Source organism: Salvelinus alpinus, chromosome 18 (genome assembly GCF_045679555.1).
Source record: "Salvelinus alpinus chromosome 18, SLU_Salpinus.1, whole genome shotgun sequence".
Classification (NCBI taxonomy): Eukaryota; Metazoa; Chordata; class Actinopteri; order Salmoniformes; family Salmonidae; genus Salvelinus; species Salvelinus alpinus.
In genome coordinates, this window is record NC_092103.1 from 5,335,376 (window position 1) to 5,362,583 (window position 27,208).

Genomic DNA, 27,208 nt, shown 5'->3' on the forward strand with positions numbered 1-27,208 from the left:
TGTAGAACCTTTTGAGGATCTCAGGACCCATGACAAATATTTTCAGTCTCCTGAGGGGGATCGGTTTTGTTGTGCCCTTTTCACGATTGTCTTGGTGTGCTTGGACCATGTTTGTTTGTTTGTTTGTTTGTTTGTTGGTGATGTGGACGCCAAAGAACTTGAAGCTGTCAACCTGCTCCACTACAGCCCCGTCGATGAGAATAGGGGTGTGCTTGGTCCTCCTTTTCCTGTAGTCCACAATCATCTCCTTTGTCTTGATTACGTTGAGGGAGAGGTTGTTGTCCTGGCACCACACAGCCTGGTCTCTAACCATCTCCCTATAGCCTGTCTCGTCTTGTCGGTGATCAGGCCTACCACTGTTGTGTCATCGGCAAACTTAATGATGGTGTTGGAGTCGTGCCTGGCTGTGCAGTCATGAGTGAACAGGGAGTACAGTAGGGGACTGAGCTCGCACCCGTGTTGAGGATCAACGTGGCGGATGTGTTGTTATCTACCCTTACCACCTGGGGGTGCCCGTCAGGAAGTCCAGGATCCATTTGCCATGGGAGGTGTTTAGACCCAGGGTCCTTAGCTTAGTGATGAGCTTTGAGGGCACTATGGTGTTGAACACTGAGCTGTAGTCAATGAATAGCATTCTTACAAAGGTGTTCCTTTTGTCCAGGTGGGACAGGGCAGTGTGGAGTGCAATAGAGATTGCATCATCTGTGGATCTGTTAGGGCGGTATGCAAATTGGAGTGGGTCTAGTGTTTCTGGGATAATGGTGTTGTGAGCCAAGACCAGCCTTTCAAAGCACTTCATGGCTACAGACGTGAGTGCTACGGGTCTGTAGTCATTTAAGCTGGTTACCTTAGTGTTCTTGGGCACAGTGTTACTTGCCTCGACGCGAGCATAGAAGTAATATAGCTCGTCTAGTAGGCTCGTGTCACTGGGCAGCTCTCGGCTGTGCTTCCCTTTTGTAGTCTGTAATAGTTTACAAGCTCTGCCACATCCGACGAGCGTCGGAGCCGGTGTCGTACGATTCAATCTTATTCCTGTATTGAAGCTTTGCCTGTTTGATGGCTCGTCAGAGCGTATAGCAGGATTTCTTATAAGCTTCCGGGTTAGAGTCCTGCTCCTTGAAAGCGGCAGCTCTACCCTTTAGCTCAGTCCGGATGTTGCCTGTAATCCATGGCTTCTGGTTGGGGTATGTATGTACAGTCACTGTAGGTACGATGTCATCAATGCACTTATTGATGAAGCCAGTGACTGATGTGGTGTACTCCTCAATGCATCGGAAGAATCCCGGAACATATTCCAGTCTGTGATAGCAAAACAGTCCTGTAGCTTAGCATCTGCTTCATCTGACTACTTTTTATTGACCGAGTCACTGGTGCTTCCTGCTTAAATGTTTTTATTGTAAGCAGGATTTAGGAGAATAGAATTATGGTCAGATTTGCGAAATGGAGGTTGAGGGAGAGCTTTGTACGCGTCTCTGTGTGTGTGGAGTAAAGGTGGTCTAGAGTTGTTGTTTTGTTTTTTCCCCCCTCTGGTTGCACATTTAACATGCTTGTAGAAATTAGGTCAAACTGATTTAAGTTTCCCTCCATTAATGTCCCCGGCCACTAGGAGCGCCGCCTCTGGATGAGTGTTTTCCTGCTTGCTTATGGCGGTATACAGCTCATTGAGTGCGGTCTTAGTGCCAGCATCGGTCTGTGGTGGTGTGTAGACAGCTATGAAAAATACAGATAAACTCTCTAGGTGTGATCTACAGCTTATCATGAGATACTCTACCTCAGGCAAGCAAAACCTTGAGACTTCCTTAGATATCGTGCACCAGCTGTTGTTTACAAATATACATAGACCGGCACCGCTTGTCTTACCAGAGGCTGTTGTTCTATCCTGCCAATACAGTGTAAAACCCGCCAGCTATAAGTTATTCATGTCTTCGTTCAGCCACGACTCCGTGAAACATAAGATATTACAGTTTTTAATGTCCCGTTTAATCTTAATCTTGCTCGTAGGTCATCGATTTTATTTTCATGTGACACCATTCTTTCCTATGAGAAGCTCAATAGCGCATTAAAACTAAATTAAGTCTGTTCAGATGCCGTCTCATGGAGACATAACGTGCAGTTTTGGCTACTCCAGGAATTGACGTTGCAGGCTTGCTTGGTGCTGCCTCCTCTCATTGAGTAACTCAAGTTGAAGGTCGACCAGGGTATTGTAGGCTGTGAATTTTTAAATAATCTGTTCAAGGACATACGTCTGGTGTATTAGAAGCAGTTATTGGTACCACCAAACTTTTTATTTATTTACATGAAGATTGACCACAAAGACCGCCAGTTTTCCATTCAATAAAATGGGGATCCTGTTTTCTGCTAACAATGCCTGCAGGACCGCGTTCAGCCTTGAACTCCAGCGGCTTCAATGAGAGTGGCCAGTGGTTTTCCCCTGTATCAAACACACTAACCCTCATCACTATACATAAACACGTGTATGTAGTGTGCACTATCCATGATTGTATACACCCCAATGTGATAAGGTATATTCATCTCCCTTTCAGGATGATTTATGTATATGCTATGTCTCAAGTCAAGGGTGGTGGGAATGCAGATTTATTTATTTGAATTTATAGGATTTGTTGTAGTGCTTTTGAAGGAGAATGGCACTCCTATCTTCTCTCTCACACACACGCACAGATGCGCACTGCCCGTCTACTCTATTTTTAATGTCTCTGCTACAGCGTCTGTCACCTCTCAGACATGTCAAGTTATTTGGCTCTGAAACATTCAGTGTGCAGTCCTAGGCCTAGCTAGTTAGACATCCATCGGTTAACCCTACCCTCCAGATGAGGAACATGCACACAATCCATTTACTCAAATGCTTATAACGAGAGAGCCCATTGCTAATTCACACTATTAAGAAGTGGATTTTATAGACGGCATAAAACAATCATTGTCTATTTGCACACGGTAAACACACAGACATGCATCTACATATGCATCTGTACTGAACAAAAATATAAACGCAACATGCAAAAGGCAACAATTTTCAATGATTTTACTGAGTTTACAGTTCATATAAAGAAAATCAGCCAATTGCAATAAATAAATGAAGCCCTAATCTATGGATTTCACATGACTGGGCAGGGGTGCAGCCATTGGTGGGCCTGGGATTGCATAGGCCCACCTATTTGGGAGCCAGGCCCACCCACTGGGGAGCCAGGACCTTCTCCCCACAAAAGGGCTTTATTACAGACCGATTTCAGGGCTGGTCTCAGATGATCCCGCCAGTTTGACGTACTTCCAAATTCTCTAAAACAGCGTCGGAGGCGTCTTATGGTAGAGAAATTAACATTAAATTCTCTGGCAACAGCTATGTTAGAAATTCCTGCATTCAGCATGCCAATTGCACGCTCCCTCAACTTGAGACATCTGTGGCATTGTGTTGTGACAAAACGGCACATTTTGGTGTGGCCTTTTATTGTCCCCAGCACAAGGTGCACCTTTGTGATGATCGTGCTGTTTTAATCAGCTTCTTGATATGCCACAACTGTCAGGTGGATGGGTTATCTTGGCAAAGGAGAAATGCTCACTAACGGATGTGAACAAGGTTGTGCATGTGGAACATTTCTGTTATCTTTTATTTCAATTCATGAAACTTGGAAACAATACTTTACTTGTTGTTAATAGTTTTGTTCAGTATAGGTATACAGATGTAATTTGTTCCTGATTTGTTGCAAGAACGAAACAACTCCTGCGTACATGAACACACTACTGTATATTTCAATATGAATCGCATGTAACGGGACATTTAACATGGAAACATGCAAGCTCACACACACCCCGTTCTTAACAATGGCTCTGCTGAAAAAGCTTTATTTGCTTGCTTGTTGTCAGTGGAAGGTAGCTGCCGTGGATTGCAGAGGGGGGAGGCTACTAAGGCTGCTATGGCTGCTGTCTGAAAAGGAGGGAGAAAAACACACACGTTTTGAATTTAGCCAACACGGCAACTGGGTAGAAATTAGACCTGATTTACAGGAATGCGCTTCTTACTGCCTCGATTCAGGGAACATGTTTAATCTTTCCCACTGGAACTTTTCAGAATGGTTCAGAGAGTCAATACTCCTGAGGGCTTCTGCCTAACCTCTCACTGACTACAGGGAAGGCCTTTCTATATGGACTGATTACTTGGGATGGGTTAGCTGGAAGGTGATATTCTCTTGACAATCTAGATCTAGATTGAGAAAAACAGCACGGCTGGCTTTGGAGTGTAGCCATTTTATCTCAAATTAGCAATTCGCCAAGCAAGCACACTTCTTATAACCCCCGCCCTGCCTTTGCCCAAGACACAAACCAAGGCTTTGGTGCTATCAAGAGAGCCACCACAGCAGTCAATCTGCCAGCTGTAAACTCATATCCACACACCAAAGCCACTATCAGCCACTTGCTTATTTTGTAGAGTGGGGAAACACTACTGTGTTACTATGTAGTTTTATTGTCTGCTCGGGGTTTCGAACTTGCAACCTTTCGGTTACTAGCCCAATGCTCTAACCACTAGGCTACCCTGCCGCCCCAGTGTAAATGTGTTGAACATAGAATCTGTTCTGTGATTGGTTGATGGTTGGGCATATCTGTGTGTGTGTTGCATGTGTGCGCTCAAGTTGTCAATGAGTAGAGCTGGCTACCACATGCCAGTCTGTCTGTCTCGCCACCTGGTTTGAATCTTCTGCCTTTCCTCAACTGCCAACCAACCGGAATAACCTGAAATGTTTTCTATATAGACACAGATGAGGGCAGATGCACACGCACACACAGATAAATAAACATGCTTGCTGTATTCTGTCTGGAGCCTACGGTCTTTCTATAAACTAGTGTACCAGTGAGGATTTCCTACGCTGGACAACTGGTTACAGCAGTTGATAAGTCATTGATAAATATCTGCAAATGTTTTTTCACGTCATTACATTAAGATAGCTACAGTACCAGTCAAAAGTTTGGACACACCTAATCGTTCAAGGGTTTTCTTTATTTTTACTATTTTCTACATTGTAGAATAATAGTGAAGACATCAACACTATGAAATAACACATATGGAATCATGTAGTAACCAAAAAAGTGTTAAACAAATCTAAAAATGGTATATTTGAGATTCTTCAAAGTAGCCACACTTTGCCTTGACAGCTTTGCACACTCTTGGCATTCTCTCAACCAGCTTCATGAGGTAGTTACCTGGAATGCATTTCAGTTAATTATTTGCGACTGCACTTGAAATGTTCCGCATTGACTGACCATGTCTTAAAGTAATTGTGGACTGTTGTTTCTCTTTGCTTATTTGAGCTGTTCTTGCCATAATATGGACTTAGTCTTATATCAAATAGTGTTATCTTCTGTATACCACCCCTACCTTGTCACAACACAACTGATTGACTCAAATGCATTAAGAAGGAAATAAATTCCACAAATTCACTTTTAACAAGGCACACCTGTTAATTGAAATGCATTCCAGGTGACTACCTCATGAAGCTGGTTGAGCTGTCATCAAGGCAAAGGGTGGCTACTTTGAATAATCTAAAATATATTTAGATTTGTTTAACACTTTTGGTTACTACACGATTCCATATGTTATTTCAGTTTTGATGTCTTCGCTATTATTCTACAATGTAGAAATTACAATTAAATGTTTTAAATATGGTAGTCCCTTGAAGTCCTTGAATTTGACATGTTAATGTCTGTATGAACCCTGCTTAAATGATGTATAGTCGTATGCCTATGTTTTTTAGATATTTACACTGAGTAAACAAACATTAAGAGCACCTTCCTAATATTGAGTTGCACCCCGTTGGAGCATGGACTCTACAAGGTGTCAATCATTTTTTTAAAAAATTTTTTATTGTAACCTTTATTGAACTAGGCAAGTCAGTTAAGAACAAATTCTTATTTACAATGGCGGCCTACCCCGGCCAAACCCTAACCCGGATGACGCTGGGCAAATTGTGCGCCGCCCTATGGGACTCCCAATCCTGTAGTGATGCCTCTAGCACTGAGATGCAGTGCCTTAGACTGCTGCACCACTCAGGAGCACTTAAATCTTTTGTTCTGCCCGTTCACCCTCTGAATGGCGCACACACACAATCCATGTCTCAATTGTCTCAAGGCTTGCAAATATTTGTTTTAGCTGTCTCCTACCCTACATATACACTGATTTGAAGTGGATTTAACAAGTGACTTCAACAAGGGAGCATAGCTATCACCTGGGCAGTCTGTCATGAAAAGAGCAGGTGTTCTTAATGTGTTGTACACTCAGTATATATTCCTTGAAGTACACATGTGGAACTGCATAAAAATGATTTAAATGTTTTTGTCTCAAACCATTTTGAAATGTTGATCCTAATGTCACCCATTGGTCCCAGTTATTTTTAGAAAGACCCCTGTACACCCTGGGTCGTAGTACTGAACCAGGAATAGGTAAGACTTCTGCGCTGCTACTGCTAATTCAATCTAGTGACTCCTCACAACACTTGATAAAGAATCTGTCTGGGACATAATGAAATATTTGAACCTTGAAGTGCTTATATTGAGTGTTTCCTCAGCTGGCTGGCTGGCTGGCTGGCTGGATCGATATGCTGGTCTGGGTCAGATAAGGCTACGTGCAAAAATGGCAACTACTGTCAGGAAAAGGGTGCCATTTGGGGCACATCTGAAGTGTTTCTAAATCAAAGGTTCCCAAATCAAATCACATTGTATGTGTCATGCTTCTAAATCCACAGGTGTAGACTAACAGTGAATAACAATAATGAGTCAAAATAACATGGCTAAATATAGGGAGTAACAGTACCAAGTTGATGTATAGGGGTGTGAGGTAATTGGGGTAGCTACTGTATGTACAAATAAGTAGGGTTAAAGTCAGTAGGCAACAGGATAAATAATAGACAGTAGCAGCAGCAGGTAGCAATTTGATTAGCTATTTAGCAGTCTTGTTTATAAATCTTATGGCTTGGGGGTGGAAGCTGTTCAGGATCCTGTTGGTTCCAGACTTAGTGCACTGGTACTGTTTGCTATGCTGTAGCATAGAGAACATTCTATGGCTTGGGTGGCTGGATGCTGACAATTTGTTGTGCCTTCCTCTGACACCGCCTGGTATAGATGTTCTGGATGGCAGGGACCTTGGCCCCAGTGGGCCATACACCACCCTTTGTAGCGCCTTCCTGGTCGAGTGCCTTGTAGTTGCCATACCAAGCGGTGATGCAGCCAGTCAAGATGCTCTCAATGGTGCAGCTGTAGAACTTTGTTAGGATCTGAGGGCCCATGCCAAATCTTTTCAGCCTCTTGCGGGAGAAGACTCTGACATGAAACATGACATAGATAATACAGAACATTCACAACAAAACATCAATAGACGAGAACAACTCAAGGACAGAACTACATAAACCTTAGTCACACATAGCTAGCATTTCAGTACATACACACATCTACACTGAGGTGTACAAAACATTAGGAACAAAACATTATTTCCATGACATACCAGATGAAAGCTATAATCCCTTATTGATGTTGCTTGTTAAATCCACTTCAATCAGGGTAGATGAAGGGGAGGAGACTGATTTTTAAGCCTTGAGACAATTAAGACATGGATTGTGTGTATGTGCCATTCAGAGGGTGAATGGGCAAGACAAAAGATTTAAGTGCCTTTGAATGGGGTATGGTAGTAGGTGCCAGGTGCACCGGTTTGAGTTTGTCAAGAACTGCAACGCTGCTGGGTTTTTCACACTCAACAGTTTCCCTTGTGAATCAAGAGTGGTCCACCACCCAATGGCCATCCAGCCTTGACACAACTGTGGGGAAGCGTTGGAGTCAACATGGGCCAGAATCCCTGTGGAACGCAGCTTGTAGTCCATGCCCCGACAAAATTCAGGCTGTTCAGGGGGAAAAGGGGGTGCAACTCAATATTAGGACGGCGTTCCTAATGTTTTGTAAACTCGCTGTACGTCTCAAGCAAAAATCTTAAGTTAAACAATAGGACTAAATCAAATCAAACCTTAAATGCACTTTAAATAAAGTTTGATTTAATTTAATCCTATTTTTTAAATATGACCGACCGGTTCGATGTAGCAAAATTTGAAATTGTGTTTTGTACATTGGATAAAAGTAGAGACTCGTACACTACAGTTGAGGAACAATGGGACAGTCTGCTTTGAAAGTTGATAAACTTGTAACCCCACTTTTGATAAAATAGCGCTTGAATATTTTTGGTACACCTACTGGAGAGCTCTTCTTTGTCTAAACCCATTCAGCTTTGTTCATACCCTCTTAAGCCTTAGCCCCACCCATCTCTTTAAAGATTCACAGGCCATGTGCTAAACAGAGTGAGTACAGTAGTGTACTAAACAACCAAAGATTTCAAGACTAAAGGCTGGTTTATACTACGTCTATCGACATGTCTGTAGACCAGGGGTGGGCAATTCCAGTCTTTGAGGGCCTGATTGGTGTCACAGTTCTACCCCAGCTAACACACCTGACTCCAATAATCACCTAATCATGATCTTCAGTTTAGAATGCAATTTGATTAACTTTTTATGGGCAGGTAGCGTCCCACCTGGCCAACATCCGGTGAAATTGCAGAGCGCGAAATTCAAACGACAGTATTATAAATATTTAACTTTCATAAAATCACAAGTGTGAAATAAAGCTTAACTTCTTGTTAATCCAGCCGCTGTGTCAGATTTCAAAAAGGCTTTACGGCGAAAGCAAACCATGTGATTATCCGAGGACAGCGCCCCGCATACAAACACATGAAAAACATATTTCAACCAGGCAGGTGCAACACGAAAGTCAGAAATAGCAATATAATAAATGCCTTACCTTTGAAGATATTCTTCTGTTGGCACTCCAAAAGGTCCCAGTTACATCACAAATTGTCCTTTTGTGCGATAATGTCCTTCTTTATATCCATAAAAACTCAGTTTAGCTGGCGCGCTTCAGTCAATAATCCACCCAGTTTCCCTCCATCAAAATGCATACAAAATGAATCCCAAACGCTACTAATAAACTTTCCCAAACAAGTCAAACAGCGTTTATAATCAAACCTTAGGTACCCTAATACGTAAATAAACGATCAAATTTAAGACGTAGAATCGTTATTGTCTTTACCGGAGAAAAATACCAAAGAACGCGCTCTCTTCCATGCGCTTGGAAACACTACAGCCACATGGGAGCCACCTAGAAAAACTAAAATTTTTGGCTCATTTTTCCAAAAACCAGCCTGAAACTCTTTCTAAAGACTGTTGACATCTAGTGGAAGCCCTAGGAACTGCAATCTTGGAGGACTTGGCCTTATAATAAAAGTGACAGCCATTGAAAATTGTGGTAGGCTGAAATATATATATTTCTTTAGATGGTTTGTCCTCGGAGTTTCGCCTGCCATATCAGTTCTGTTATACTCACAGACATAATTTTAACAGTTTTAGAACCTTTAGTGTTTTCTATCCAAATCTACCAATTATATGCATATCCTAGCTTCTGGGCCTGAGTAACAGGTAGTTTACTTTGGGCATGCTTTTCTTCCGGACGTCAAAATACTGCCCCCTTCCCAAGAGAGGTTAATCAGCTGTGTTTGCTAGGGATGGAGAAAAAGTGTGACACCAATCAGGACCTCGAGGACTGCAGTTGCCCACCCCTGCTGTAGACAGTTGTCGCAATGACATCATGAATATTCTATTGTCGTCCAACATCAAACTTGTCGTTATGAAAAGTATAAACACAAAAACGAAAGGCTGCACGACATCAGCAGCCTGGTGGTCCAAAATAGCATATCTGGTGTATTTTAACACCAATAAACCGATCCGTTTAAAAATTCATTTAGTATATGTCAATCTAGCAAACCATACAACTTTCTAAACAATATTTTGGTTAATTTCTAGCTTGTTAGCTATCTAACATTACGTTAGCTGGCTAGCCAATTCAAATAATGACCATATCATATAGCTGACAACATCTTAACTTTAACTAATTTGTGTTTATTTTTACAGGAAAATAAACTCACAACAAGATCATTATTTACAAGTACAGAAAATAGCTGGCAATTGTGTGAATAAAAGCAGGGCAATCTACCGGAAATTTTTTGAACTTGGGCACGGTCTCGTTGGCCTAACCTTATATAAAACCTAATGGACTTTGGTGCAGGTCATGTTGTTCTTCACATTACCGTCTCTGGTAAACACACACTATATAAAATAAAATCGAAGTTTATTTGTCACATGTACAGGTTACAGAACGTGTAAACAGTACAGTAAATTGGTTACTTGCATAGTGGAGTCTTTTGTTTAGACGTAGTTAGCTAGCTAGCTAAACCATTAACCATAATCCAAACCTAACGTTACTACCTTGCATAACCAACTAGGTTCAATGTTAGCTAGCTAGCTAACAGCTAACATTAGGCTATAACTAGTAATGCAAATGGCTCTGTGGTACGAATAATATTACTACACAAATGATACATGTAATGTTAGCTAGCAAGCCACCCAGCTAATGTTAGCTAACAGTAGGCTTTAACTTGCAATAAAAACAACTTGATGACAAATTTAGAAAACGTATAATATCTGAAAATGTAGCTAGCTAGACTCTTACCTGAATGCAAAGATGAACGCTACTCCCTCTCTGTCACGATGCCATGGTTGCCCTTAGTTTGAAGATGTAATCCGGAGACAGGTGTTTTATACAACAGCCTTTTTTTTTGTGTTCTCTTTTCGACTCCCACCGCATATGTGTAATCAAACGTCAATCTCCTTAGCTATCATACTCTGCTTCCACTGGACATTCCACTGATTTCAAAACTGGGTCCTCCAGAAAGTGGAGAGCATTAGCAACGCATTTGTAGTATCTTTCAAAAAAGCTGCATAAGAAAGGATTACCTACACATACTGTGCAGCTCATGTTACAGTCAGAAGCGTTCTACATGGCAGACCAATCCGAACTCATCTCTCGGCATGTCCAGCCCATCCATTTTCTCAGCCAATCATGGCTAGTAGGAACATCATCTAGGACCACATCATCCAGGACCATCGTGCTTCTGGCGCCCAGGGGGAAACAGGGGAAACAAGGGGAAACAAGTCAGTGTCAGGTAAAGTAGTGCCTAGGGTTGCACGTTTTGGGGAATATTCAGAGGTGGAAACTTTCCGTGGGAATTAAGGGGAATATATGCAAATTAATATTAATACGATTTAAATGTAGATGTTTTTTGCATTGGTTATATTTACCATATCATATGGAGACAGAATATTATGGCATTGTCTCCCTCAATCCGTGCAATGGCTACTGCTATAGGTTTCAGGAGTTTCAGGCTGCTTACCACTCTCCCAAAATACATCATCCAGGAGGATCCTCTTGATGGGGCTGTCCATATCGGCAGACTGTGAAATGGCCATTTCTTGGAGAGACTCCTTCCCCTCCAGGAGACTGTCAAACATGATGACAACACCACCCCAACGGGTGTTGCTGGGCAGCTTCAATGTACTGCTCTTATTCTTCTCACTTTGCTTGGTGAGGTAGATTGCTGCTGTAATTTGATGACCCTTCACATACCTAACCATTTCCTTGGCTCTCTTGTAGAGTGTATCCATTGTTTTCTGTGCCATGATGTCCTTGAAGAGCAGATTCAATGCATGAGCAGCACAGCCAATGGGTGTGATGTCAACTGTCTGTCACCAGTGTAAATACCTTCTGTGGTCCAAGGTAATTGATGACTGCCTTCAGCTCATCTGTAATGTAGAGATCAGTGTGCCTGTTGTTCCTTGTGTCTTTGCTGTTGTAGAATACTGGTTGAGGGGTGGAGATGATGTAGTTAATTATTCCTTGCCCACGAACATTCGACCACCCATCAGAGATAATTGCAATAGTCTGCTTTCTCTATGATTTGCTTGACCTTCACTTGAACTCTGTTGAACTCTGCATCCAGAAAATGAGTATATCAAGCATGGCATTTGAAGAGATTTCTGAATGTTCTTCGCCCAGCATACACCCCTGTATGCTGGGCGAAGAACTTTCAAAAATCTCTTCCAATGCACATTGCCTGTGAGCATCAGAGGTGAACCAGTTTCATACACAGTTCGAGCAAGACATTCATCAGCATTTCTCTGACTACGTTCCTCAATTGAGTCAAAAAAACGTCTGATTCCAGGAGGACCATGAGCTGTTGCTATCGATAAGGTGTCTGATTCCAAATTTTCTCATCGAATAGAATTAGAGGGATTTTTTTCAGAGGTTGCTTGTTGTGAGCGCTGAGGGAACTTTATGCACTTGGCCAGATGATTCTGCATCTTTGTTGCATTCTTCACATATGATTTTGCACAGTATTTGCAAATGTACACATCAGATAGTGCCCGTGGCATTTTCCTGTAAAGATTAGACAAAAATGTGTAAAAAACAAATACAATTTCATGTGCAGATAAATAGTTAAGCAGTTAGATTAAACATCTCCTTTGTAAGATAAATGTTTTAATATGTAACATGTATGGAAACAGGTGAATTAACACTCTTCAGTTAGCAGGCTCAAGCAAGCTAAAACCCACATGGTAGCAAAAACTAACTAGCAGAAATTGTTAACAAGTTATAAATGATTTAAACACACTTTCCTGTAGGCTACTATTTACTAGTTAACAAAAAAATCATGTATGTCATAAAATATATTCACCCCACCCAGTATTGTAATCATAACTTAACAGAAAGCATGTAGGCCTTGGCTCAGACAGCTCAATAGCATCTCATTCGTGTGCAAGATCTTGAGAGTCAGCTGTACATGTGATGGAAGAGTGCACTGCACATGTGATGGAAGAATGCACTGTGCATGCAAAGGGTTGCAAACAAAATATGCCACAAGACCTAGAAATTGCCTTATGTGTATCCTATAAAAAAAAAAGGTTCACTGTTATGAACTAACTTATTTGAAGTTAAGCAAAATTCCCAAAATTCCAGGGCTCAACTTCCCATGGAAAAGTTCTGGAAAAATATAGGAGCACAATGAAAAATAATACAAGTAACAAGCCATTTTCTTTATAGTAATGGTGCTCAGTGTATTCTCCATGGCACTCGGGCTGCGGTACAGTGAAGTAAACATTGCAACAATTATCATCTGGGTGAGTTTTTTTTTCTTCTAGGCGCTCTGGTGCTCCTAAATCTTAATTCCAGGTCGCACAGCAAAATATTTAGGTGCATATGCAAGTAAGAAGGTTGTACTGTAGAGGCCTGGTGTGATACATGTCCAGAATGTGAAGTTACAAATAACACCTCCAGATTATTAATTAGCAGCCTATCTCTATGACTATTAGTCATTGTGGCATATCCTTCTCATTTAACATTTTAATTCCACTTTCCATTGATTTGATAATCTCCTAACGCACTTTGGCGCACACGGAGGCTCTATGACTAATTGATGACTTGTGATTGGCCGACAACAAGAAGTTACATGCGCCACTCTGCATAGGCTATTAAAATCTAATTGAGCAGTGGCGACATACAGTTAACGGTTCACCCACAACTCTTTCCATTGCTGTTGTAATCTACTGTAAAGCCAAAATGTTCCCAAACTGGAAATTTAAACGATGATGGACGATCCTCCAATTCAGGTTTATCCGACCCCACCACTCGCCATCATACAGAATTAGTTCCTCTATGCGCCTCAGAAAAGGATAGTTTGTAAATCCGCCAGTTAAGATTAGAATTTGGATTACAACGTACGCATAGGCTCTAGTTGTTTTGACGGAGTAGCCTACAATGTTTTATCAGTTCAGATTTACTCAAGAGGCAATGGCATACAATGCAGCGTAGGAATGGCCTATAGGCCTAGTGTTTTTCGTTTTTATATACACTACCGTTCAAAAGTTTGGGGTCACTTAGAAATGTCCTTATTTTTGAAAGAATAACACATTTTTTGTCCATTTAAAAGAACATAAAATTGATCAGAAATACTGTGTAGACATTGGTAATGTTGTAAATGACTAGTGTAGCTGGAAACGGCTGATTTTTAATGGATTATCTACATACGTGTACAGAGGCTCATTATCAGCAACCATCACTCCTGTGTTCCAATGGCACTTTGTGTTAGCTAATCCAAAGCTAATTAATCGTTAGAAAACCCTTTTGCAATTATGTTTGCACAGCTGAAAACTGTTGTCCTGATTTAAGAAGCAATTAAACTGGCCTTCTTTAAGCTAGATACTCAACAGACGCCTCACAAGTCCTCAACTGGCAGCTTCATTAAAAAGTACCCACAAAACACCAGTCTCAACGTCAACAGCAAAGAGGCGACTCCGGGATGCTGGCCTTCCTCTGTCCAGTGTCTTTTGCCCATCTTAGTCTTTTCTTTTTTTTGGCCAGTCTGAGATATGGATTTTTCTTTGCAACTCTGCCTAGAAGGCCAGCATCCCGGAGTCGCCTCTTCACTGTTGACGTTGAGACTGGTGTTTTGCGGTTACTATTTAATGAAGCTGCCAGTTGAGGACTTGTGAGGTGTCTGTTTCTCAAACTAGGCGCACTAATGTACTTGTCCGCTTGCTCAGTTGTGCACCGGGGCCTCCCACTTCTCTTCCTATTCTGGTTAGCGCCAGTTTGCACTGTTCTGTGAAGGGAGCAGTACACAGCGTTGTACGCGATCTTCAGTTTCTTGGCAATTTCTCGCATGGAATAGCCTTCATTTCTCAGAACAAGAATAGACTGATGAGTTTCAGAAGAAAGTTCTTTGTTTCTGGACATTTTGAGCCTGTAATCGAACCCACCCAATGCTGATGCTCCAGATACTCAACTAGTCTAAAGAAAGGCAGTTTTATTGTTTCTTTAATCAACAGTTTTCAGCTGTGCTAACATCATTGCAAAAGCATTTTCTAATGATCAATTAGCCTTTTAAAATGATCAACTTGGATTAGCTAACACAATGTGCCATTGGAACACATGAGTGATGGTTGCTGATAATGAGCCTCTGTATGCCTATGTAGAATTTCCATTTTAAAAATCTGCTGTTTACAGCTATTTACAACGTTGTCTGCACTGCATTTCTGATCTATTTGATGTCATTTTAATGGACAAAGTGTTTTTCTTTCAAAAGCAAGGACTTTTCTAAGTGACCACAAACGTTTGAACGGTAGTGTATATACACAGTACCAGTCAAAAGTTTGGATACACCTACTCATTCAAGATTTTTATTTTTTAAACTATTTTCTACATGGTAGGACAATAGTGAACACATCAAAACTATGAAACAACACATATGAAATCACGTAGTAACCAAAAAAGTGTTAAACAAATCAAAATATGTTTTATATTTTAGATTCTTCAAAGTAGCCACCCTTTGCCTTGATGACAGCTTTGCCCACTCTTGGCATTCTCTCAACCAGTTTATGAGGAATGCTTTTCAAACAGTCTTGAAGGGGTTCACACATGCTGAGCACTTGTTGGCTGCTTTTCCTTCACTCTGCGGTCCAACTCATCCCAAACCATCTCAATTAGGTTGAGGTCAGGTGATTGTGGAGACCAGGGCACCTGATGCAGCACTCAATCACTCTCCTTCTTGGTCAAATACCCCTTACACAGCCTGGAGGTGTGTTTTGGGTCATTGTCCTTGTCCATGATAGTCCCACTAAGCGCAAACCAAATAGGATGGGGCATCGCTTCAGAATGATGTGGTAGCCATGCTGGTTAAGTGTGCCTTGAATTCTAAATAAATCACTGACCATGTCACCAGCAAAGCACCATCACACCACCTCCATGGTTTCTGGTGGGAACCACACGTGCAGAGATAATCTGTTCACATTTGGACTCATCAGACCAAAGGACAGATTTCCACTGGTCTAATGTCCATTGCTCCTGTTTCTTGGCCCAAGTAAGTCTCTTCTTCTTATTGGTGTCCATTAGTAGTGGTTTCTTTGCAGCAATTCGACCACACCGTCTCCTCTGAACAGTTGATGTTGAGATGTGTCTGTTCCTTGATCTCTGAAGAATTTATTTGGGCTGCAATCTGAGGTGCAGTTAACTATAATGAATTTATCCTCTGCAGCAGAGGTATCTCTGGGTCTTCCTTTCCTGTGGCAGTCCTCATGAGAGCCAGTTTCTTAGCGCTTGATAGTTTTTGTTACTGGACTTGAAGAAATTTTCACAGTTCTTAAAATGTTCCACATTGATTGACCTTCATGTCTTAAAGTAATGATGGACTGTTGTTTCTCTCTGCTTATTTGAGCTGTTCTTGCCATAATATGGACTTGTTCTTTTACCAAATAGGGCTATCTTCTGTATACCACCCCTACCTTGTCACAACACAACTGATTGGCTCAAGAAGGAATGAAATTCAACAAATTATCTTTTAACAAATGCACACCTGTTGTTTGAATTGTATTCCAGGGTCCTCAGAAATGTTCGTAAACCATGCATGCGATCATTTCTAAGCAAAATGTGGGATCTATCCATTTGTACTTATACTTGAATGTGTGTAAATGTAAGCACACCTCTGACCCTGCGTACACACAGCACCTTGTGGTAGAAAAGTCAAACTGCTAATGAAATACTGGACCAAATCATAAACTAGGAAGAAAAGGATTATACATTTATAGTTTATTCATGTATTTCTTTTATAGACACTTAAGCTACTCATAGTTTTCTCAGAGTGCTATCGAATTCATAAACATGAAACCATTTAAGCCTAATTGAATAATAATGTAAATTAAAGAGTGGAATATATGGAGGCAATTTAGTTCAACCAGTTAAATGATAAAAAAGGCAACACGGAGGCATCGTGACTTGTCGAAAATGGCAAATCTTGCATTGCTGGAGGAGCTTGTTTTGCTTCCACTTCGGTGATCAAAAGTTATATTTCTGCGTCCAAAAAGTTTTTTTCTTTGTCTTCTTTGATTACTCCATGTTGGCGGACAGAAATTAGCGACATTTCTTGCAGGGAAGGTTTGGAAGGTTTGTGACCATAAATGGTCATTTAGGGCGCTTTTTTTAATGTAAATGAAACTTCACTAACAGTGTATTAGAACGTGTCTGATTTATCAAGGCAAAAATACTTACAGGTGTGTGTAAATCAAGTGTACCAGCAATTGATAAATACAAACTTTTTTTTACTTGTGAAAATTCTAAATGTTCTTCGTACGAGTTAATTTAGAAGCTTTTCTATGCGACATTGACAATGAGGGCCCAGGTGACTACCTCATGAAGCTGGTTGAGAGAATGCTATGTGTGCAAAGCTGTCAAGGCAAAGGGTGGCTGTTTTGAAGAATCTCATATATTTTGATTTGTTTAACACTTTTTTGGTTACTTCATGATTCCATATGTGTAATTTCATAGTTTTGATGTCTTCACTATTATTCTTCAGTGTAGAAAATAGTACAAATTAAGAAAAACCCTTGAATTAGGTGTGTCCAAACTTTTGTGTGTGTGTGTGTGTGTGTGTGTGTGTGTGTGTGTGTGTGTGTGTGTGTGTGTGTGTGTGTGTGTGTGTGTGTGTGTGTGTGTGTGTGTGTGTGTGTGTGTGTGTGTGTGTGTGTGTGTGTGTGTGTGTGTGTGTGTGTGTGTGTGTGTGTGTGTGAACGGTTCGGTACAAATACGTGTACCGTTACACCCCTGAATAGATCATTGGCTCCATGTCATTTTCTGCTGATCAATTATGCATGGTTCTATGCTTTCGTTCTTTTAACTAGACCAGCCTAGAACAAAATAGGTCTCTGCTGAGTTTTTTTTTACATGGCTGGGTCTTTGACCATGGCTGGTAAAATAAGGGTTAAATAAAAATGAGTACATTTGACAAAGTGGGAGAGAGAAGTATCTGCTCGTCCTAGTAGAGTAGAGAAGGGAAGGAGTGAGGATTAGTATCCTGATTAGTATTGTACTGTAGTAAGGTAGAAGTCGAGGAGAAAACCATGAGGGAGATTGTGATGTCTGCTCTGCTTAGTATTGTTTAGTAGGTAGGGACTAGTAGAAAGCAATGTGGGAGATCTGACGTTTGCTTGTCCTATTAAAAAGAGAAGTAAGGAGAAGCATCCTGAATAATAAGTGTATTATAGGTAGGAGATGTGAGAAGTCGGCTAATATTAGTATTGTATTAGCTAAGTAGGAGAACCATGAGGGAGATGTGTGGAGTCTGTTCCTGTTAGATTGAGGATGTGTTGTATAGTAAGTGTATAGTATGAATTTAAGTAGGAAGAGAAAACCATGAGGGAGATATGTGGAGTCTGCTATTATTAGGTTGAGATAGCGTTGATCTCATTCAGGTTGAGTGGTACTATATTCTAACTCGGGTCTTCCACCTGTTCTTGCCCAGGGACCCCCGCCAAGGCAAACCCGGCAACCCAGGGACGTCCATATGTTTTTTACATGTCCCACTTGTCTTATCATCAGGTGAAGGATAATCGCAAGAAGTAAACTACAATTTAAAATGAATAGATTTGGTAGATACACTACATGACCAAAAGTATGTGGATATCTGCTTGTCCAGCATCTCATTCCAATATCATGGGTATTAATATGGTCCCACCTTTGTTGCCGTAACAGCCTCCACTTTTCTGGGAAGGCTTTCCTCTACATGTTGGAACATTTCTGCTGGAACTTGCTTCCATTCAGCCACAAGAGCATTAGCGAGTGCGGGCACTGATGTTGGTCGATTAGGCCTGGCTCGCAGTTGGCGTTCCAATTCGTCCCAAAGGTGTTCGATGGGGTTGAGGTCAGGGCTCTGTGCAGGCCAGTCAAGTTCTTCCACACCGATCTCAACAAACCATTTCTGTATTGACTTTGCTTTGTGCACAAGGGCATTGTCATGCTGAAACAGGAAAGGGCCTTCCCCAAACTGTTGCCACAAAGTTGGAAGCACAGAATCATCTAGAATGTCATTGTATGCTGTAACGTTAAGATTTCCCTTCACCCGAACTAAGGGGCCTAGCCCGTACCATGAAAAATATCCCCAGACCATTATTCCTCCTCCACCAAACTTTACAGTGCCAGATGGTAAAGCGTGATTCATCACTCCAGAGAACGCATTTACACCACTCCAGCTGACACTTGGCATTGCGCATGGTGATCTTTGGCTTGTGTGCAGCTGCTCGGCTAATAGCAGCTGTTTAGCTGGTTAAACAAAGGTATTTGTATTTATTATGGTTCCCCATTAGCTGCTGCCAAAGCAGCAGCTACTCTTCATGGGGTCCAGCGAAATTAAGGCAGTTTATACAATTTTAAAACGTTACAATACATTCACAGATTTCACAGCACACTGTGTGCCCTCAGGCCCCTACTCCACCACTACCACATATCTACAGTACTAAATCCGTGTGTGTGTGCGCGCGCATGGCATAGCCATGTGTTGGAAAAAATGAATGTCCAAGCCAAGAAAGCTTGCCTCGTCTGTGGTCCCCTTTAGCTCAGTTGGTAGACCATGGCAGTTGCAACGCCAGGATAATGGTTTTGATTCCCGGGACCACCCATATGTTAAAAAAAAAAATGTATGCAAGCATGACTGAAAGTCGCTTTGGATAAAAGCGTCTGGTGAATGGCCTAAGTTACTGGTACTCGGGTGCTTTTTCAAAGCCTATGTCAGATTCACCAGTGAGTGTAATTATCTCCAATAAGTGTAATTTGCTTGAGAGAGAAATAAAGTTGACATTAGGAAGAAGATATTCTCATCTTTTCTGCTGTAGGTATGTAATTACAAATCTGTTCGTTCTTTTGTTGCTAGCGATATTCATAAAAACATTGAAATAAAAAAATAAAAATCCCACTTTTGATCCCCTCCAGTACCCTGGTCTAACTCTAACAAGTCTCTACGGGGATGGTGTGGAGTCATGTAGAGGACATGGCAGTGAGAGATATCTGGTGTGATGGCGTGGAGGTAGGGAAGGCCGACAGACACTGAAGCAGACACTGAAATGACCCCCTACCTCCCTGAGAGAGGGGACCAGGGAGGGCAAGCAGAGAGGCTGATGGGTAGACAAGACACCCCCCCCCCCCCCCCCCCACAAACAGCCAGCTAGAGTGCAAGACGGGGTCACAGGCATCTTCTTACAACACTTCACTATGCCCATCCTTATCCACCCGAGGTTCAAACTACATTATTTCCAGGCCCGCCTCCCTTAAGAGAGTGCCACCCAGATAGCAGAGAGTGCTTTCTCCTCTCCTTCACCTTGACTCCTGTCTCCTGCACTCTTCTGTCTCCGCATGCTTAGTGCCTCATGGTGCACAGAGAACCATGTACACACACAACCACAAAGTGCAAATATACATAGCATAGTCAACATCCAGGTACCTGTTGGCCTATTGTTACTATATTACGTATTCAAAGTTTACTTTTATTCATAGTGTTTTGTAAATGCTGCTGCATTTCAGCCCAATTAATTTTCAACACAATTATTTAGCATTTTATTTTATCTCCTGCTAGATAGATAATTACTTTTCAGACAGCCATTAACTACACATCAAAGTGATGCTGTTTTATTCCGATTGGGATAACATATTCAAGGTCTATTGTGAAAAGTAAGGTATAAAATGTTTTTATATATATATGTCATGGTGGGAGACAAAAATGCCAGGTTAAACCGTTCTTTTTTTTTATCCCTCAATTGTATTCTTTTATTCCCTCAATTTTATTATCCTCGGAATCGGCAAGATTTTCTATTCGTTGCTTCTTCTGCACCCCAAAGGCCTTCCCCAGAAATGTGTGTGTGTGTGTGGACGTGTTTAACTATACTTGTGGGGACCAGTAAATTAACAAAAATGTGACCAACTGGGGACATTGTGTTTGTCCCCACAAGGTCAAATACTATTTCTAGGGGGTTAAGGGTAGAATTGGGGTTAGGGAAAATAGGATTGGATGTTAGCCAACATTCAGGCTAGGATAGGTAGCTAGCTAGCTAGAGTATGCCCGGAATTCTTGCCTTGTGTACGGATGAGAACATTTCATTGCACGTGTTAACACCGAAGCCTCCTGGAAATTATAAATAATAAATTAGCATTCCTTTCCTTTCTGCCGCTGAGTCACATACACAATTGTAAACCAATCATAAACGCATTCAGGCGCTTGGGCCGGTGCCATGATTTACTGGACGTGAGCTATGGCCTTAATCTTGTTCCCAAACAATGTTGTGCTCAATAGCCTGGGGACGAGGTTAGCTATAGCCCTGTGCATGTGGGGTAAAACTCTGGGTCATGGGGAAGAGGCGCACAAAATGGACTGTCCATGTGGCATGAATCAGAGTATAGGCCTACTTATATTTAACAAGAATGCATGACAAACAAAGCAAACTAGACGAAATGGCGAAATGAGGAAGTAGTCTACATAAGAAGTCCTAGCAATTGAGAGCTGAGACCATGGTCGACATTCAGTGGCGCTTTGATCGATCTGCGCGGCAGATCCGAGGGAACAAATAAATACATTGAGGAAATGAATGAATACATTGAAGGAACAAATGTTTTATATTGAGGGAACTAATTTGAGGGAGGGAAGTTGGGAACAAATAACAAACTATGGGAATAAATAAGCCTGGCTGTTGTTTTCTTTCTCGCCACCATGACATCTATGGGGCACCATAGATATAGCCAGACAATTTTTTTTTTTTTTGAAGCTGAGTTTTTTTTTATAAGCTGAGTTGGTTGATCTCCTATTATGAATTTGAAAAGCGTTACTAAACATAAATGTCTGAGTTCAGACCGGCTTTTGTGGGAAAGTTGAAACCAACCCTGCAGCAGCACCTGCACTTCTCTTTTCTACCGTTCTGAATGGCTAGCATTTCATTTCCTAAAATGTTTTACTTTTGGACACACAGGCAGCCTTCTTTTTCTTCACATTGTGAATCCCTTTATTCAACCCTCCCATACTCATTATGCATGCACAATGTTGTCCATTAATCCAACACTGCTCTCACCTCAACTCGCTGCTTTCTGTCTTTTTATTAAATCCTTACATGAATATTGCACTATGTTCTGTTTCTCTCCTCTGCTCCTGATCATTCTACTGAAATCTGGAACACTTTACTTCTCCTTAGTTTTCTGCCCCCGAAATTCTATAGATTTAAGTCAGGAGGACTGAGACTAGACCACTCAACACCTCTTGGAAAGCCGTTCAGGTGTGTCTTTGTCTTTTACAAGTTGGGCTATTGTTCCACTGAAAAATAAAACTTGGGTGTTAGACTGTGCTGTTTCTCTCTCTCCTCTCCTGAGTATTCTACCATGAAACACACAGGAGCTCGGGTGAGGCTTCTAGGCATCTGCCCCCAAGATGTTTCAGTGTTGGGGGAGGGGTGGGGGTCGGGGATAGGGCCGAGGTTAACACTCATAAAGACATAGAATGCCACGGTCGGAACCTGGGGCCCTCGACTCGGAACATCTTTATTTTGAGCCTGTCAGGCCGACTCCCAGCCTCTCCTCCATTGGTCTGGCCGTGGCTACGTTTACCCTCGAAGGCTCGCACTAAGGCTTCAGGGGAAAATGTTGATATTATTCCGGGTGGTGGGGGTCCTGTTTTTATGAGCTGGGAGGGCTGCATGCAAGAGGCTACCGAGGTTAAGTTTTGTTGGCTGTGAGCAGGAAGGGGGGAGGGGCGTGGTTGCATTTAAAAGGGGAAATTATGTGAGGTTCCCTCCTCACTATGTAAAGCGCTATAAGCGTCTGGACAAAACGTTGCGTAAATTCAGTCAGTTATGATCCTTACAGGGGGTTTTCTGGATAAAACAGAGGCTTAGATGGTGAGAGTGGCAGGGGGCGTGGCAGGGGATGCGGTCGACCCTGTTTGAGAGGCTGAAACATTTTAAAGGCCCCCGTCTTGGCGGTGGCAAGTAATTATTCAATTTTTAAGCCAATTTCGTGCAATTCTACAAATGTCTTGAAGAAAGCTGATTTTTTTTTCCCTCTTCAGTTTAAAGAACATTTCCTGCAATTCTACAAATTTTTCCATGCAGCTGAGAGAAAATTTTGCAGTTTAAAGCTCATTTCCTGCAATTCCATGCATTTTGCCATGGCAAATGCTGTGTTCTTTTGCGCAAACATAATAACAAATTCATTGTTTTTGGAATTTTCAATTCTCCCAGTCTAACCAGGTTTCCATCCAACCTTTTTTATGCAAGTAAAGTACATGTCCGATAAAGAAATGTCACGACAGGCCTGATGAAAACATGCGAGAAATGGCAGTTGAATCACCTTTTATTGATATAATGACCATTATATCGAAGTCAACTTGGAGTCGCGCGATGATATATCGTGTAGTCCACCTACTACGACTCGGGAAAGCATGCCGTTTATTAGGTTACAGATTAAATAAATTAGGATGAACTTTACAGGGTGGTGAAAGTGCACGGTGATGAGCTTGATGCTCCTTTCCCCCAAAATATCGATGGTCTTATTCTGGTGACGTGATGATCGATGCTTGGCTGCTGTTTGACCAATAATTATAATGTCATCATGTAGGCTATACCCGCACTGTATCTGTGAGCTGTTGGCTAGAGCGAACGTGCCAAGACCAGAATGGGCACATTCGCTATAACCTATAACACTTAATTTTTTGGACAAAACCATCAGTAAAGATAAATGCCATGGAAGCCCATTTCATTTAACTGCAAAAGTCATTTTTATGTGCACTACGTCATCACGCACAGCCTTTTTATCCCCAACAAGTAAATTTGATGAAAACACATCTGGTGGGAAGATGCACATCTATTTTTACGGATTTCAGAATATTCGCATGAAAATCTCACCAATTGGATGGAAACCTAGCGCACTCTAGGTTTGATTTGAGTGATTTCTCAAATATGATATTATGTCAAACTATATAGGTCCATTATCTTTTCGACATACTTTATATCCTTTAAGTCAACACTAAAAGCCTTTTTCCATCCTGCAAATGTATAATTTAGAAAATGATACTGTTTGGATTTAAGCGACCAGAAAAAGCGCTTAAGGATTTCAATGGCAGGAAAATCCCTGCATTATTAAGTTGGGGGTAAAGTGAGGTCTGTATGTCTGCTGCAATTTGTGTGTTTGTCTCTCTGCTCTTCTGTCTGAGGCAGCCAGGCGTGATGCTCAGGGAACTTGTCCCAGGGAACATCTGACAGCAGATCAGTGTGACAGACAGTCATTGCTTTAGGCTCTTCTTCTAAACCCGGACCCACCACATCCCCCAACTAGTCTTTGACTCAATTTACTGCTCTATATCTGAGTTGTAATGCAATGTGGAGATTCAGTGATTGTCTGTTTGACATATTGCAAAACAATGTGAGTGACTCTGTCATTGTGCGTGTTAACCTGTAGGACATCTATTTGTGGAAACATCTGTATGTTTGGACTGTGGTGGTGTTTTTTGTTGTGTTTTGTTGCTTGCGTGTCTCTATATAGTTTGATATAAACACGGTGGGGAGGGAGGAATCATTCTGTGCTGCTGGTCCCCGGGGGTTCAGGAAGCTAGCTACTGTTGCACACGGGGCACCGTGACTCTCCTGTTCCCCGTGACCCCCTTTCGTATCTACTGTCACATATCCGTTTAATAACCACCACACACACACACAATACAATCACACACACAGCCCTCCCCTCCTCTATGCTAGGCTAACATACTGTAGCTCAGGGTGATAGTACTGCATGCGCCCTAGCCCCATAACACTATAAATAGCCCAGTGAAATATAACATGGGAAAGGAACAGAGAGCTGAGCACTGAACACCTATAGTCTTCTAATTAAAAGCTGTGGAGCCAGTGAGCCAGCCGTGTAGGATCCAGCTCTTGTAGAGAATGTAATGTAGGTCACAGGGGTTTGGCAGGCAGTGGCACTGCAGTACTGAGAAACACTGTCTGGCTGGTTGGCCGACTGACTGGGTGGCTATATATCACTGCAGCACTGGAAACAGGCTGGCTAGCTGACTGCCTGTGGCTGGCTGTCTGGCTATATGTCACTGCAGCACATGGAACTAGCTGGCTCTGGCTCTCTGGCTTGCCTTATCATGGAAACCGGCTACTGACTGGCTGGCTCTGACTGGCCTGCTCTGGCTGGCTGGCTGGCTGGCTGACTGGCTATATAGCATTGCTGTAGCTGGCCCTGTTTGGCTGGCTGGCTAACTTATTACAAATCACTGCAGCGCTGGAAGCACAAAATACAGCCTGGCTGACTGAATGGCTGGCTTGCTGGCTGGTTACATAGCTCTGCTCTGCGTGGCCTGGGTCTATGCCTGCCTGGCTGGCCAATCTTTAAAGAGAGAGAATTGATGAATGGTGGCGCTATTGGATTTTATGAGTGTTGGCCTGCTTCGTGTTTTCCATACCTCTGTAGAGTGGGTGTGGTGTTGAATTTGAACACAAGCAGTGGAAAAAATCTGCTGGAAATATCTCGGGATAGTGTTGTTTAGGATGTGATGGGGCTTTTGTTGAAGGGTTAGAATGTTGGTTGAGGACAGTTTTCATAGGGGATTGCTTGCTTTGGGTTCTTGTGTTCTTATGACGGTTTGATAGGAAAGGGGATACCGATTCAGTTGCGGAGCTGAATGCATTCACACGAAATGTGTCTAAATCAGAGAGATGGAGGGCTTCCTTGATCGACGTCTACGTTGTTGGCGCCAGGGGGAGCAGTTGTTCATGGGAGTTAACTAAGGGCAGAACGGCAGTTATTTTTTTTTTCACACCTTTTTTTCCACCTTGAACCAGCGACCTTTTGGTTACTGGCCCAACGCTCTTAAACGCTAGGCTGCCTGACCCTTATAGTTGAAAGGAAGGCATGTTCATAAAGTCATTTTTTTTTAAACCGAACACCTCATTGTAATCCGATTTTAGTCGAGGGTCGTTACCTGAAAGAATATTAGTTGTTATACCCCCTCCTTACACAGACACGGCCTGTAAGCTCCTGTTGATCTGAAGCTAAGGGCGACAGCAGAACAAAGGTGCTTAATCCTGTTGCATCAGTCAGCTCCTTGCGAAGCAGAGACCTACACCACATGGGGAAGCACCTATTATTTATAAGAACTCACATGCCTTATGGTAGCAGGCGGCCATAGCTGTTAGCTGAAGACAGATCTGTGGTGTTTTAGTATTTGACTGAAAGAAGTAGACCGGCTCTGGTAGATGAGCTATGTCTGTGCCAGGGGAGACAGTGTGTTAGACGGTAGAGACATAGTGGGACTGTGTTACAATAGATGATCAAGAGAGAGCAGGCAGACCGAGAGGGAGTGACTGAGTCGCAGCTGAACAGATGGACATGGAGTCGACCGTGGCCCTGTGATAGGGTGCCTGAGGTCGCTGGCTTGGTTCAGGCTGGCCAGACAGAGTAGCCTGGGCGTCACCGCGTCACGCTGTGCCACGTGGTTAACAGAACCCTTACCCGCTTGCTCCTCTCGTTACAGGAGACAGCAGCAGAGACCACCGGGTGGAGGAGGAGGAGACAGGAAGACCCAGCAGCAGCAGTCGCCACAACAACAACAACAACAACAACAAACAGTCAATCAACATCCTCGTGACCAGCAGCAGCACAGAGGACAGTGTGGGGGTAGCCATGGGCAGCAGTTCCAGGGCCACGGCGGGCAGCGCCAGGGGCCCCCCCACCATGGCTACAGCCAGAACCGCCGCTGGCACCACAACCAACAGGGGCAGGGAGGAGAACAGGGACCGCAGGGAGTCCCGGCAGTGGACAGAGACAGGGGGGCAACCCCAACGGGAGACAGAGACAAGGGGGCACCACCCAGAAAAAACAAAGAGACGGATGATGTAAAAGCAGAGGAGGCCAGCGCTAGGCTGGAGCCAGAGAGCTCAAGGGGCCCCAATGACGGGCCTCCCAGCCAGCCTGCGGGCCAGGGTGGCCCTAAAGTCAGTCTTCTGCCGTCGTCCAAAGAGAGGCTGAGGAGGAGGCTAAAAGACAAGGTAAACGAAAGCTCTTTACTGTCTTATCTGTCTGTCAATCACCATCACATGCCATGGCCACACCCTCCCCTTTCTACACACACATGCACGTTACACCACATGCGCATTGCGTACACACATATAAACCCACAGTAACTAATGCACCTTTTTAGATGCGTACAAAGTCATTCACACACACACAGGTTTCTCCGTAAGGGTTCAGTCTGGATTAACAATGGTGGCTTGTCTGTCGATTTTGCTGTCGTGGGTAAACTTCTCTCTTCTCGTTGGGAGGAGGATAAGTAAGTCACATCCTTTGATGTTTTCTGCTGTGTGCTAGGCTTTTGTATTGCTGGTCTCATCTCCAGCGTCCCCACAACCAGCCCAGTCTTAGCCCA

The 27,208-nt window shown here is 42.6% G+C and overlaps 1 protein-coding gene across 6 annotated transcripts in view; it reads left to right on the forward strand.

The window, feature by feature from the left end:
- Nucleotides 1-27,208, forward strand: part of LOC139543579 (CBP80/20-dependent translation initiation factor-like) — a 135,294-nt gene that overhangs the window by 66,831 nt on the left and 41,255 nt on the right. For all 6 annotated transcript variants that reach the window (XM_071349791.1, XM_071349788.1, XM_071349789.1 and 3 more), the window contains one exon: nucleotides 26,318-26,831. In XM_071349791.1, the coding sequence (XP_071205892.1) occupies nucleotides 26,318-26,831 (514 nt within the window). The remainder of the gene's footprint in view (nucleotides 1-26,317; nucleotides 26,832-27,208) is intronic.